The 12613-nt window shown below is 46.9% G+C and overlaps 1 protein-coding gene across 1 annotated transcript; it reads left to right on the top strand.

The window, feature by feature from the left end:
* Positions 1–699: 699 nt before the first annotated feature.
* Positions 700–5748, top strand: LOC143151731 (toll-like receptor 2 type-1). The gene is made up of 4 exons (XM_076321151.1): positions 700–2100; positions 2605–2961; positions 3069–3670; positions 4046–5748. The coding sequence occupies exons 1-4, from the start codon at positions 2029–2031 to the stop codon at positions 4338–4340; spliced, it is 1326 nt and encodes a 441-aa protein (XP_076177266.1). The 5' UTR covers positions 700–2028; the 3' UTR covers positions 4341–5748.
* The last annotated feature ends 6865 nt before the right edge of the window (positions 5749–12613 follow it).

Here is a 12613-nt window from a genome sequence, read left to right as displayed (position 1 = left end):
GCGTTATCGTAGCTATAGCCTAGTCGAACGAAGAGTCACCACTTTCTGCCCGACTCCTACAGTCGCGGACACCTCCTCGAGCCTAGTATTAGAAACGATCGTCCGATTCTCGTCGCCATTGATCCAAGAAAATGTTTACGATTAGCCGATATCCTGCGAATGTATGTACCAAATTATCGTGTATCCAACCCAGACCCGTTTTGTATCCATGAAATAAAAGATTGAACGAACAACGTGCGATCGACTTTCGATAACATTTGTACGATGCTCGATACCAATTGCTCGTTGTCCAACGGAACGAAGGAACCCTCTATCGGTAAGAGTGGTGGGAGATCGTGAAAGTTCTTTTCCCCGGATCGACTATAGGCGCGTGGCGCGAACGCTATCGCAGCCAAGTGAACTTTTATTTTTCAAGCATGGAAGTTCGCTGATACGTATCAACGTTTCCGTCGACAGTGCAATAATTTGTCGAGAATCTCATCGAGCGCAGTGGCGAGGTGCTGGCTCATTACCCGCGACGTTTCTCTTATTTACTAACGATTGGTCACTCAGCTTGGAACCTCGATCTCGAATATTCAAAAAAAAAAAGAAAAAAGAAAAAAAAAGACAATATCGCGCTCGTAGAAACACGATTAAATCGATGAGCTTCGAATAATTGTAAATACAGAATCTGTATTTTCCTTTTCTTTTTTTTTTTTATTCTTTTTTTATTCTTTACGACGAGGCTTGTCAACGCGAAGGGAGTATCGAACGTATAGGCCGCGGATTTAAATAGACACTTACGGCTCGCGAGATCGCAGATTAAAAGCCAAGCTAAGTGGTTAATGCCCGCGAAGTCACGACGCGGACACGAAACGAAAGACGTCTGGCGATACGGTCGCGCGCGAATATAAATTAATTGAAAAAATACGCGGCGATTAAGCGCGCACGGGTGGGGAAAAAAAAAGAAAAAAAAAGAGGCGAACATAAACCAGAACGCGCCATACGGACTCTGGTGCACAATCGTCACTGTATCTGTAAAGAGGTGCGTTACACGCCTTTCTCCGATTCCGAACCGGCCGGGAACGGATTAATTCTGCGCGCGCCCCGCGAGACAGCTCGAAAGGACATTCGAAGAAATTTCTTTTTTGTTCCGTCTCGTTAAGCGAACGCGTCGCACGAGAGTCCGTCAGTGCACGGTACATATTCCCCGTGTAAAGAACCCGATAAAGAGATCTCCACCGAATGAAAGAAACTCGGTGCAAGACTCGAGAAAAGGAACGAACCTGGAACGTAAAGTAAATAAATAACTCGGTAGACGCGATACCGAGATTAAACTTTCGAATTTAATACCGATACTCGACCGAAGAGATAATCGATAACGTTTGGTGGAATACTTTATTCGTGAAAGATTTAACGGGGCGAGAAAAAAGAAAAGAAAAGAATCGAAGATATACTTAAAAAAAAAAAAAAAAAAAAAAAAAAGAAAAGGAGAAAATAACATAGATCGCACATCCGATGCAACGAGATCGGAAGAGTGCAGTTACCGCCGCGGAGAATACGTAGGTACCACGGAATCGATCCGTATCGGGGTATCGTTTCCCGGTCCGGTTGCATCCGACGTTATCGTGGAACACGATTCTATTTTTGTGAAGTGCGAGGAACACGAACGGTCCCGGTTTATAATTAATGTGCCGCATCGGCCTGGACGTGTACGAGATACAAAAAAGCCCGTTGAATCGAAGCGTGGATTCAGTGAACTGACGCGAAGAACGACGAAGAAAACAGACGGCGAGAAGAAAAACAAATAATCGTCGCTCGAGCAAGTGCATCATGAATGCTGTGGCCCCTCCCACTCCCCTCTTAATTCGGGCACTGTGAGATCGTGAGCGGAGTATGCCGCGGATGAATTCGTTGCCATTCCAGCGGAACGTTGTGCGAGAGGCATAGTTGTGAACTAGGCGGTCCCGTTCCGGCCGTTTCCGAGTGCAATCGAAATTGCATCGCGTCGTCTATCGGGGAACCAGATAATCATCCACCAACTGGACAATGTGGCCCGGGACGCTCACGGTTTTCGCGTTAATTTTTTCTATCATCTTGGCGAACGGAACGTCGGTTGTGGTGGGTTCTATCGCGACGAGTTTTCAACAATTTATCGTAACGCGGTTTCGTTTCGAATCTCGTTCCATCCGCGTATTACGGTGACACTTCGAAACGCGCGATCATCGTTGGTTCGCGGTACGCGCTACGATATCTATCGAACACGCGTCGAGATGCCCTTTCGTTCGAATTGCAATTTCGAAGTAGAGTAAACGTTTTTATTCGCTGGCGGCGAATTAGGAAAAAAATAAATAAATAAATAAAAGATAAAAAATTATTCGACAACTCGGTTCGTTGTTCGTTACCGGAACGTAATTATCCCAGACGCAACTCGAGAAGGACCGTTGTACCGTCATGGCGCGCGACGATTCGTTTTTACGCTTCGATCGCCCCACGCGATAGTTACTCGACGCGTGAGAAATAAAAATTGTTTACCGTTTCGGCGAAAAATTTGCTCCCAAGCGCCGACGACACCGGTGTACATTGATTTTGATTAATTTTTATTTCATTACCTCGGCGTTGCAGCTCGATCTGTCGAACCGCGGCTTGAAGAAGGAAGACTTCTTCTTGAAGCTCCAGACGCAAATCAATCTGGCGGACGTGAAGATTCTCATACTTCGACGGAACCAATTCGACAGCTTCCTCGACTGTTCCACCAACCTCACGAGCCTCGATGTGCTGGATCTGTCGCAGAATCATCTTCAACGATTCTTCTTCCTTTGCAAAGACGAATACAATTTACAGGTGTTGAACGTCAGTCACAACAACCTACAGTACATCGACGACAACGCCTTCAACGATCGAATCCCGAAACTTCGGATACTCGATCTGTCATCGAACAGACTATCGATCGTTAACGAAACCATGCTGGAGCATTTCAAAGTAACCGTCTTGTATTTTGTAACACGCGAGAGAACGTAGTTCGTTTCGATCGTTTCGCTTACCACGCGGATACAGAAAATATTCAATTACCGTTCAATTATTTACAGGTTCTGGAATACCTCTCGTTGGCCAACAATCCGATCAACGATGGAATCCACGAAAACGCGTTCTCGAACTTGAAAGACTTGCGATACTTGAGCCTGAGCAACGTCTCAGCGCCGCAGATCTCGTCCGAGTACTTCAAAGCGCTAACTAACTTATCCACCCTAGATTTATCGGAAAACCCCATAAAGACGATTCCGTCGTTACCGGAGAGTTTGGAAGAACTCGACTTGTCCAGCACCCAAATCTCCGAGATACCGAAACTCGTTTTACCGAAATTACGGGTACTGAAACTGAACAACGTGCAAAACCTGAAAGAACTGTGCCTGAACGATTTCAAAAATTTGCACAGCCTGCGATTGTTGTTCGTGGTCGGTTCGAAGAAGTTAACGAACGTGAAACTGTTACCGTCCGAGACGCCACTTCTGCCGCAGCTTCAACACCTGTCGATAAACGACTGCGGCTTGAAAACCCTGAACATCAGCCTCCTGCCGATAATAAAGAGATCGGTGTTCCTCAACGTGGAGAACAATCCTTGGAACTGCGACTGCAACATGCAATGGTTGAATATGTTCAACGCGACGAAGAATCTGAGCCGTGATATCGTGTAAGCGAAATCGAACAAAGAGTTGCCAATACCGAGAACAATTCTAACCTCTAACCGATTCGAGGTTGTCTCGACGTCGAATGGTCGATAAACGAGCAAACGTTTCACCGTGTCGCGCGCAGATGTCTCTGCCGATACCGCGGGGTCGACGATTGGCCAAAATTTCGAACACCTCGCGACGCGAGCACGGTTTGGAAACGTTTAATTAAAAACGATTAAAATTACCGGGAAAAAAGAAAAAGAAAAGAAAAAAAAAAAAGAAAAAAATTAAATTCTTCCTAAATATAAAATTCCTCGCTCGTTTCGCGTCGAGTATCCTTCACTGTACCGAGAAAGTGTGCAAGTTATTAATCGCTCTTCTTTTCGCGTTTTCAGATGCTACACTCCCGAACGACACCTGAACAAACAGTTGATCGATATACCGCTGTACGAGATAGAGTGCGAGAACGAGTCCCCGTTGTTCTACCCGATACTCTGGGCATGCATTTTAATGATCATCGCGGCGATGATCCTCGCGGTGGGTTTCTTCCTATTGAGACGACCGATCGGTCACTGGGACATCAGGCGAAAGAACCGCGATACGGTCACCTACACGAACGTCGACGAGTCCTCGAACGACATGGTGAGAATTCTTGCGGTCGGCGAGACGGTCGATCGCAACGGGGAATGAGCCGACACGGAACGAACTATACACTAGTAGAAACGTATTAACTTAGCCTAAGCGATTAGAGACTTAAGGTAACGAGTATACAGGACGTCTCGTTCGACCCGCTCGTACGTTTTCACAGGGCGAGGATTCGACGATAACGCGCGAACCTGCGAACGATCGCGAAAAAAAATGTTCGATCGCGATTCAAACGTTCACGTGTCTCGACGCGAACGGTATTACTCTCGTATCGAGAACGGAACGAACCCGTCGATGTTTCTCGAGTCGAACGAGACACCCTGTACGCCGCGTTGGAAACGAACTCTCTCGATCTAATTGTACTCGAATTGGTCATTTTGTACAAATCGGTGTACAGGATGCTTCGGAATTACCGCGCGGGGGATGGTGAAACGGGAGACGGTGGTGGTGGTGGTGGTGGTGAAAACGATGCTCGGGAATCGCGAGAAGTAGATACGGAATATGCCATTTTCGAAGTTAAACGAATAAAAATCGAAGTAAAAGCGATCGAGTTGAAGCGAGGGAGGTGTTGAATTTATTGGCCGACGCTCGGAGAGAAGTGCGCGTTGACACCGCGAAGATACTTCCTCGAGAAATTAATCTAATCCGCGGCCAACGGTATCTGGCTCCGAGGCGTCAGAGTGTAAACCACCACCGTGAGCCCGTTGACGCTTTGAACTCTCGAGATATCGGCGTAATCGCTAAAAGGAAAGTTCAGAATATAAGAGACCGCCGCGCCGGATGGGTTCACGAACCGTGCGCCGATTAACGACCGCTCTTCTTTCTTTTTTTATTTCTTTATTTCTTTTTCCATTTTTAATCGCGCGCTCGAGTTCGCCCCCGCTGACTCTCGAGTGTCCTGCGCAGCTAATAAATTTCTATTTTTTTTTTGTATTTTTTTACACCTAACGTATATACGCAACGAATGGAACGCGGAGGAAAATTATGAACGATTATGAACAGAGACGTGGATTCTCCGCGAAAGAGATATCGCGGAGAGGGTCGTCGATCGGGGAATTGAATCTTCGTTGTGCCACTGGGTCTTCTCGGACCCTGAGATACTCGTTTCATCGTATTATTGGTACAATTTTTGTTACGCATCATCGAAAGTACGACAAAGTAACGGAATGTTCGAAACGTTCGCGAGTTCAAGTTACGGGTCGTTCTCGACCCAGACTCTCTCTCTCCCTCCGAGTGGGGGGCAACGCGAGGATCAACGAGACGATCGAATGCGGGAAAATACACTGTAAATATGTATACCGGAGGGCCGAGCGTTTAGCTTTTAACGTCCGTAGCATCCCTCGAGCTCTTAGGACACGTCGAGTGCGTTCGGGGCATTAGTCTCGAGTGCGAGGCAACAATGTGGGGCCCTCTGTGGCTCGAATAAAAACGTCTTTTTGTCGACGAGCATCGACGTATGCATTTTTTTCCAAAACCCCTTTCACTGCCTCCTCGCGTTTGCGAAACGAAACGAAGAGTCCGTGGCCGCGAGGTACAAAGGAAGAAAAACAAAAAAAAGAAAAGGTAAAAAAAAAAAAAAAAAAAAATTGATACAATGAGGCGGACGGCTCGTTTGCTCCGAAAGATACTCCGTTCCGTGAATCACGATTCCACGCATCGACGAGCCCCGCGCGCGTACCTTTTTCGAAACAGCGCTAATTGAAACTCCACGAGCGAGCAGATCTTTTGCGAGGAACTCGAGCCGAAGGATTTCGAATCGTCGAAGTCAGAGTACGGTCACGAATTAACCGTGCTCCCCGCTACGGGATGAAAGAATAAACCTTCCGTTTCGTAAGAACGAAAGGTACCTTCCTGTTGTAGCGAGGTAATTACCGAGACGCCACTGCGTAGCGAAGGAGCTGCAACAATGGCGCACTTGAGACCCCGGTCGGGGTGAATTGGGAAAAAATCAATTTTTTTTTAACCAGCTTAACAAAACGCGAGCTCGGATATCGCGAAGAATTCGAAAACGCGACTACAATGTAACTTCTTCGTCGCTCCGAGAACTCGGCTCGAAGTTTAATCGCTCAGTTTTACGAGTCATTTTATTAATTTGCGCAATTTTATCGGTTATTTCAAAACGAACGTGTCCACTTCGACCGGTTCGTTGTTATGCAACTCTGTGCAATTGTTACGAAGCAGAGTGAAATATTTGAGTTTGCGTTCGATTTTTTCGAGGAACTGTTGCAGATCCAATTAAAAAGTAACGATTTTTCAATTCCTTTTAAGCGACGAGAAAGGAGATCGATATCGAGAGCATTGTCCGGTAATTTATTTTGAAACTTATCTTATCGATGTAAATTCCTAGATACTTGTTTCTCGATTAAAGTTTACGTAGATCCAAGTCACGTTACTCGTAAAAAAGACTTTCCCAATGTTTCGCCGACGTCAGAAACACGACGACCGATACCACCGTATCGCTCTTACGATACACGCGACACGATCGGGTTATCGTCTTCGCGCGGGAACTTACGAACCGATTGTTATTCCTGTTTCGTTGAACTTTACATAAAGAAGATTCGGCGACGCAACTGGGAGGGGACTTTCACCCTTCCGATATCGATGAAAGTTCAACTCTCGCGCTTCGTTGAAAAAAAGAACTGGAAAGAAGTTTGCAATTTCGCTAAACAATTTCGAGTTATCGTCGAAGGGGGAACTGTCAACCGATTGTTATTCCTGTTTCATTGAATCTTGCACGATGAAGATTCGGTGATGCAACAGAGAGGGACATCGCTTCTTTGATATCGATGAAAGTTCAACTCTTGCGCTTCGTTGAAGAGAGAAGTGAGATTCGAGCGGGGAAAAAAGCGTTAAACAATTTTGGGTTATCGTTTTCATTGGCGCGGGAACTTGCTAAATAATCGCTACTACTGTTTCGTTGAATTTTGCACGAAGAATCGGTAATGCAACAAAGAAGGGACTTCACTTCTCTGATATCGATGAAAGTTCAACTCTTGCGCTTCGTTGAAAAAAGTTTTCAATTTCGTTAAACAATTTCGAGTTATCGTCTTCGTTGAAGGGAGAACCGATTGTTATTCCTGTTTCGTTGAATTTTGCCCGAGGATTCGGTAATGCAACAGAGAGGGGACTCCATTTCTCTGATATCGATAAAAACTTAACTCTTGCGTTTCTTTCCAAAAAGAAGCGCGATTCGAGCGAGGAAAAAAGTCTTCAATTTCGCTAAACAATTTCGAGTTATCGTCTTCGTGAAAGGGAGAACTTGTCAACCGATTGTTATTCCTGTTTCGTTGAATTTTGCCCGAAGATTCGGTAATGCAACAAAGAAGGGACTTCACCCTTCTAACATCGACAAAACTTCAACTCTTGCTCTTCGTTGAAGAGAAGCGCGATTCGAACGGTGAAAAAAAGTTATCAATTTCCGCTAAACGATTTCAAATTATCGTCTCGATCTACGCGTGAACTCACGAGCCGATTGTTCCAGTTTCATCGAAGTTTGCACGAAGAAGATTCGTCGACGCAACAAGGTGGAGGGTTTCGGGCCCTCCGATATCGATGAAAGTACGTTCGAGACATGCACTTCGTTGAAAAAAAGGAGCACGATACCGGGTCGAGAACGTTGGACGGGACCGAGCAAATGGTGCTATGAAGATCGTCAGTTTCCGTGACGTGCACCGTGATCGCGTGCGATGTAGCGATCAGCCTTTGTACCGAAGTATGATCTTCCTACGGGAAGCCTATTGGGTTACGGCTACGCCCGGGGAGCCTTCCATATGGAAGAACACGTTACGCCAGGAAAGCACCGGGACCGGTGAACGAGGAAATCGCGTCGTGTGTCGCCGATTTTAACACTTTAGAGTTTCGGACGCGAGACAACGTCCGTTGGCAGGGAGATCGCGTGGAAACGTGTAGGTACCTGCCCGATTTCGGCTCGCTCGAGCACTCTTTTTCATCGAGTTACGCGCGACCGCGATGCACCGCGCGGGAACACGAACGTTGTAAATTTTAATGCCACTTACACGAATCTCGTTACACGCGAGATTAAACTTGTCGTTGCGTTAAGTTTCCCGTAGTGCATTAAAGTATTAAATTCGCGCCCGAATTTTACGCACGCGCTCCGCCACGGGTTCACCACTCGAATCGAATTCGGGACGTTTTCTCGAAACTTGTTGCAAAATCCTCGCATGTACTCTGATTATCGACGAGTGGTTGGAGTCTGTGGTAAAGTCTGTACGAAGAGACTGGAAAATCGAAGTTTTTCGATGTCTATTCAATCATCGAACCACGCAAGTGTAACCCGAAAGAAATAATCTTGGAAGCTTCCTCGAAATTCATCGGTGTATCTTCAATCTCAATGTATCTCCAATTTGGAGTATCTCTGGTATAGATGAAAGCGATCAGGGTGGTTCTCGATCGCGTTTGGTTGACGAGTAGAAGTTTCTCGACGTTTGCTCGCGATATTTCTCTATCTTGTGGATCGATCAAGAAAAATAATCGGTGGTGGAGGGCGATGCACGCGAGCACCGAGACACCGGTTCGTGGCGAGATAGCGACGAGTTCGTGTAAAAATTGTCGAAGCGAGTTGCGGGTGGTTCGTCGTGCGGAGAAGCGAAAGGCAGTACCGGAGATCGAGGAGACCCTGCTCGATTATACCGATCCGCTCTCAATAGAACATTGTGGAACTCCTTTTTGGATATTCCAGAAAGAGAACTCCGAACGGAGCCGAAACAGGGTGGTTAGGGGCGAGGAGGGGGCGTTTGGCGGAGGATGCTGGACGTTTTACGTCGCGATATCGAGTGTCCGTAATTCGAGATCCCGTGCGAGCCAATTTGGCGAGCCGGCGGAAAAATAATACACCGCCTACCAGCGTCGGGGCATCGGGACGCGTTCGCGAGCCCGGAGAAGCGAATTTTTAACGGTCAAACGGGAACACGTGGGTAGCACCGATGGACGGGACCCGGGTCCTGCTATCGTCGAATATCGTATTTCCGGCCAAGTAAATACGAGATCCTCCCTTAAGACGCCTCGATAGCCCCTGACGATATTTCGATGGAAAAATACCCGCGATAGATCCACCGAACGATAAAGAGCGGGTGTCGCGGCGCGATTCGTCGACGGAAGTTAGGATTCTTTCACCGGGTGGCATCGAGGAGGAAATAAACGCTACCGAGGATCGCGATCTTTACCGTGGAACGATTCGCTCGTCGTCCGCGCGATGATCGCGAAGCGCGTTTCGTGGAATGAATCGTTACGCCTTCGAGATTCGCGAACGGAAGGAAGGAATAAAGGAAGGAAGGAAGGATTCTCGGGGGAAGCGTAAACCATTTGATAAGTTACTCGTAGAGGTCATCGGTAGCAACGATTCCTCGCCGCGATAATTTCTACGACTATTCTGCAAATGCGCGATAACCGCGAGGGGGTGCACGCACCTCGACGCACGACTCGCAGGAAAAAATCGTTACGCTTTCGAGATTCGCGAACGGAAGGAAGGATCCCGCTTGGGGGAAGTGAGAACCGTTTAATAAGTTCGCTCCTCCGTAGACGTGGCCGGTGGGAACGATTTTTCTCGGGAGCGATTCGTGCATGCGCGTAACGTAAATTTTTTTTTTTCTTTTTTTTTTTTTTCAACACCTGCAACGTTTTTTTCTTTTTTCTTCCCCGCTCGTGGAAAAAATCGTCACGCCTTTGGGATTCGCGAACGGAAGAGAGGATTCCTCTCGGGGGAAGCGAGAGAACCGTTTAGCGAGGTACCAGCCGTCGAGGTCACCGGTGCTGAGGATCGTTTCGCGCAACAGTACGCGCAAACGAAGAACTTTTTTCTTCCCCCTTACCCGAAAATTACAATAATCGCGAAGAGCGCGCGTAACTACGTGGAACGAATCGTTGCTGCGACCACGGCCACCGATCGAACGCGCTCGAATCGCGGCGTATTGGTCGAAACAATCGCTGCTCGGCACACGTTCTCGATAGATCGAATCGACGCGTTCGGCTTGCTTAACACTCCGCGGAGACGTATAGCTGCGAAACGCCGTTTCCCGATCACGATTCGTTAAACCGGCGCTGTTGCATTAACCGAGCTGACCTGCTAATTACCGTACCACCTCTGATATTTCAACCCGTTTCCTTTCCCCCTCTCGTTTCCCGTCATCGTCCTCTCCGCCCTCGTGCCACCCCCTATTCGAAACGAACCAGGCCGATGGAAACGTGGAAAAAGCAGCTGGCGCCGCGATTCCGACGAGAACCTAGCCATCCTGGATCGAGGAATCTTCTACATCGAGAAGCTTCGTTCCACCACTCGTCCTTTTACGTAATGCATTTTCAGAACGGGAAACGAGGTCAGCTTTCTTTCCATTCGTTAAAATAATCAAGCACCACCGCCGATAACAAGTAGGGCTGGAACAAAAAAAAAAAAAAACGTTCCACCCTCTCTCGAAATTATTTACCACCTCGAATATTTCGACATTCTTTCCTCCTCGACCCTCCAATTACCGAGTCGGAGTCACCTCTGTCGATACTTCGCTAATCGGGTTCCCGAGTTTTCACATCTTTCCTTGCGTATTTACGATACAGTGATCCTAATTGTTGCTCGATCGTTCGCAATTAACGCACAATTCTAACAATATTTTACGATTATCCATCTCGAGAAAAAAGTTCGATCGAGATTCCTTCGTACGTGCATACGACTCGAGAATATTTTCTCTAATTTTACCCGAGGGTAGTACAAACGTTATTCTCGAAAATATTCGAAAACAATGCAATTACAAATCCTTCGCGATTAACGCACAATTCCATCGATATTTTACAATTATCCTACTCGAGAAAAAAATTCAATCGAGATTTCTTCGTACGTGCATACAACTCGAGAATACTTCCTCTAATTTTAACAAAGAAAAATCGTACGAACGTTCTCCTCAAAGCGATTCGAAGACGACTGGGTCGAAGATCGCTCAAAACAAAGCTCGAAAGAAAGTTCACGAAATACCCATAAATAGGTAACGATCGTCGAGAACAGGGTTTCGTTTGCGGGTAACAAAGGGTAGGCGCGACGTTTTTCGGCGTAGCCGTGTTACATCCTATCGGAGCAACATAGAAAACACGGGGTTAGGCGTGTAAGCTTTCCCCGCCATCCATGGGGAACGGGCGAACAAATGAATAATGAAAATAAAACCCACGATGCTATCTGTAAGCACCACGGGATTACATACGCATCAGCGCGGTCGCGATGAACTTACATTACAGAGTCCCTCGGTAAGAGAGACTCATGGGTGAGACTCATGGGTGAGACTCACCCGTGCGCGTTCTCTCGCGCGCGCGTTTCACTATGCTCGAGCGTATTCGTGCGCGTACCGTACGTTACGCATTTGCGCACCACGCCGGGCAAAGAAAACAGGATTTTTTTCCGATGCGCGTTTTACCAACCCCCTACCGCATAGACCCGGAACGGATTTAAACGGCAAATCAGGGGACTCCGTGTTACATATTGCTGCTACAAATGGCGGTTTTCCCTCGCGGGAGTTTCCAGCGTGGAAAATCGATCCAATGGCGACCAACGCCGGACCGAAATATATACTTCGATGGACGATCGATACCCACAGGGGTGGGATTCACTCGAAATTCGCGAGTTTCTTTCTTACGTTTTCGGAACCGTCGCGGCAAAATGGTGACCGATGGATCGTATTTCGAATAATAAATACAACAGGGTACATCGGGAACGAGGAAACAAGAGCGAATACTTTGCGTAATGACGCTATAGAAGACCCGAGAGGATACGCAGAGACCTGGTATTACCTAGTAACGAAAATCGACTATATGAACACGAGCAGAGATACTTCGCGAAGATACTTCACCGGGTATAGTGTCTAGAAGATATTTATTTTTTTAAGCAACTTAGTAAATTATTAGCCGTGATTCCACCTGGAAACTTTACGCGAAAGACCCGGTGCATAGGTTACGTTACTCATAAATGAAAAGATTCCAAAATTTCAATGTTCCGAAAATTCTTAGAGAAATACATCTACCATCGAAACGATAATTTTCCTTTGCCCGATATCAGGTTTCCGTAATATTTCCGCCAGTTTCTCCAAGTTACGGATAAATTTGCGAACACCTTGTTCGTCGAGCTTCAGTATTTTTCATCGAAGTGTATAAACATCCCCGAGGAAGGATGTTAGTTTTTAAAAAGCGGTTCGGTGGTCGATGCAATTCCGTAATCAGTGGCAGGACGGTCGCTTTTGTGGGTAGCACGAGGCCAAGAGAGGCTCTGCTTACGGTGTAAATGTCGCGTCTATAATGGTCGAACGCGTCCCGCTTTCCGGGATACT

The sequence above is a fragment of the Ptiloglossa arizonensis genome, chromosome 9 (assembly GCF_051014685.1).
Source record: "Ptiloglossa arizonensis isolate GNS036 chromosome 9, iyPtiAriz1_principal, whole genome shotgun sequence".
Taxonomy (NCBI): Eukaryota; Metazoa; Arthropoda; class Insecta; order Hymenoptera; family Colletidae; genus Ptiloglossa; species Ptiloglossa arizonensis.
This window is presented reverse-complemented; position numbering and strand designations above follow the sequence as displayed.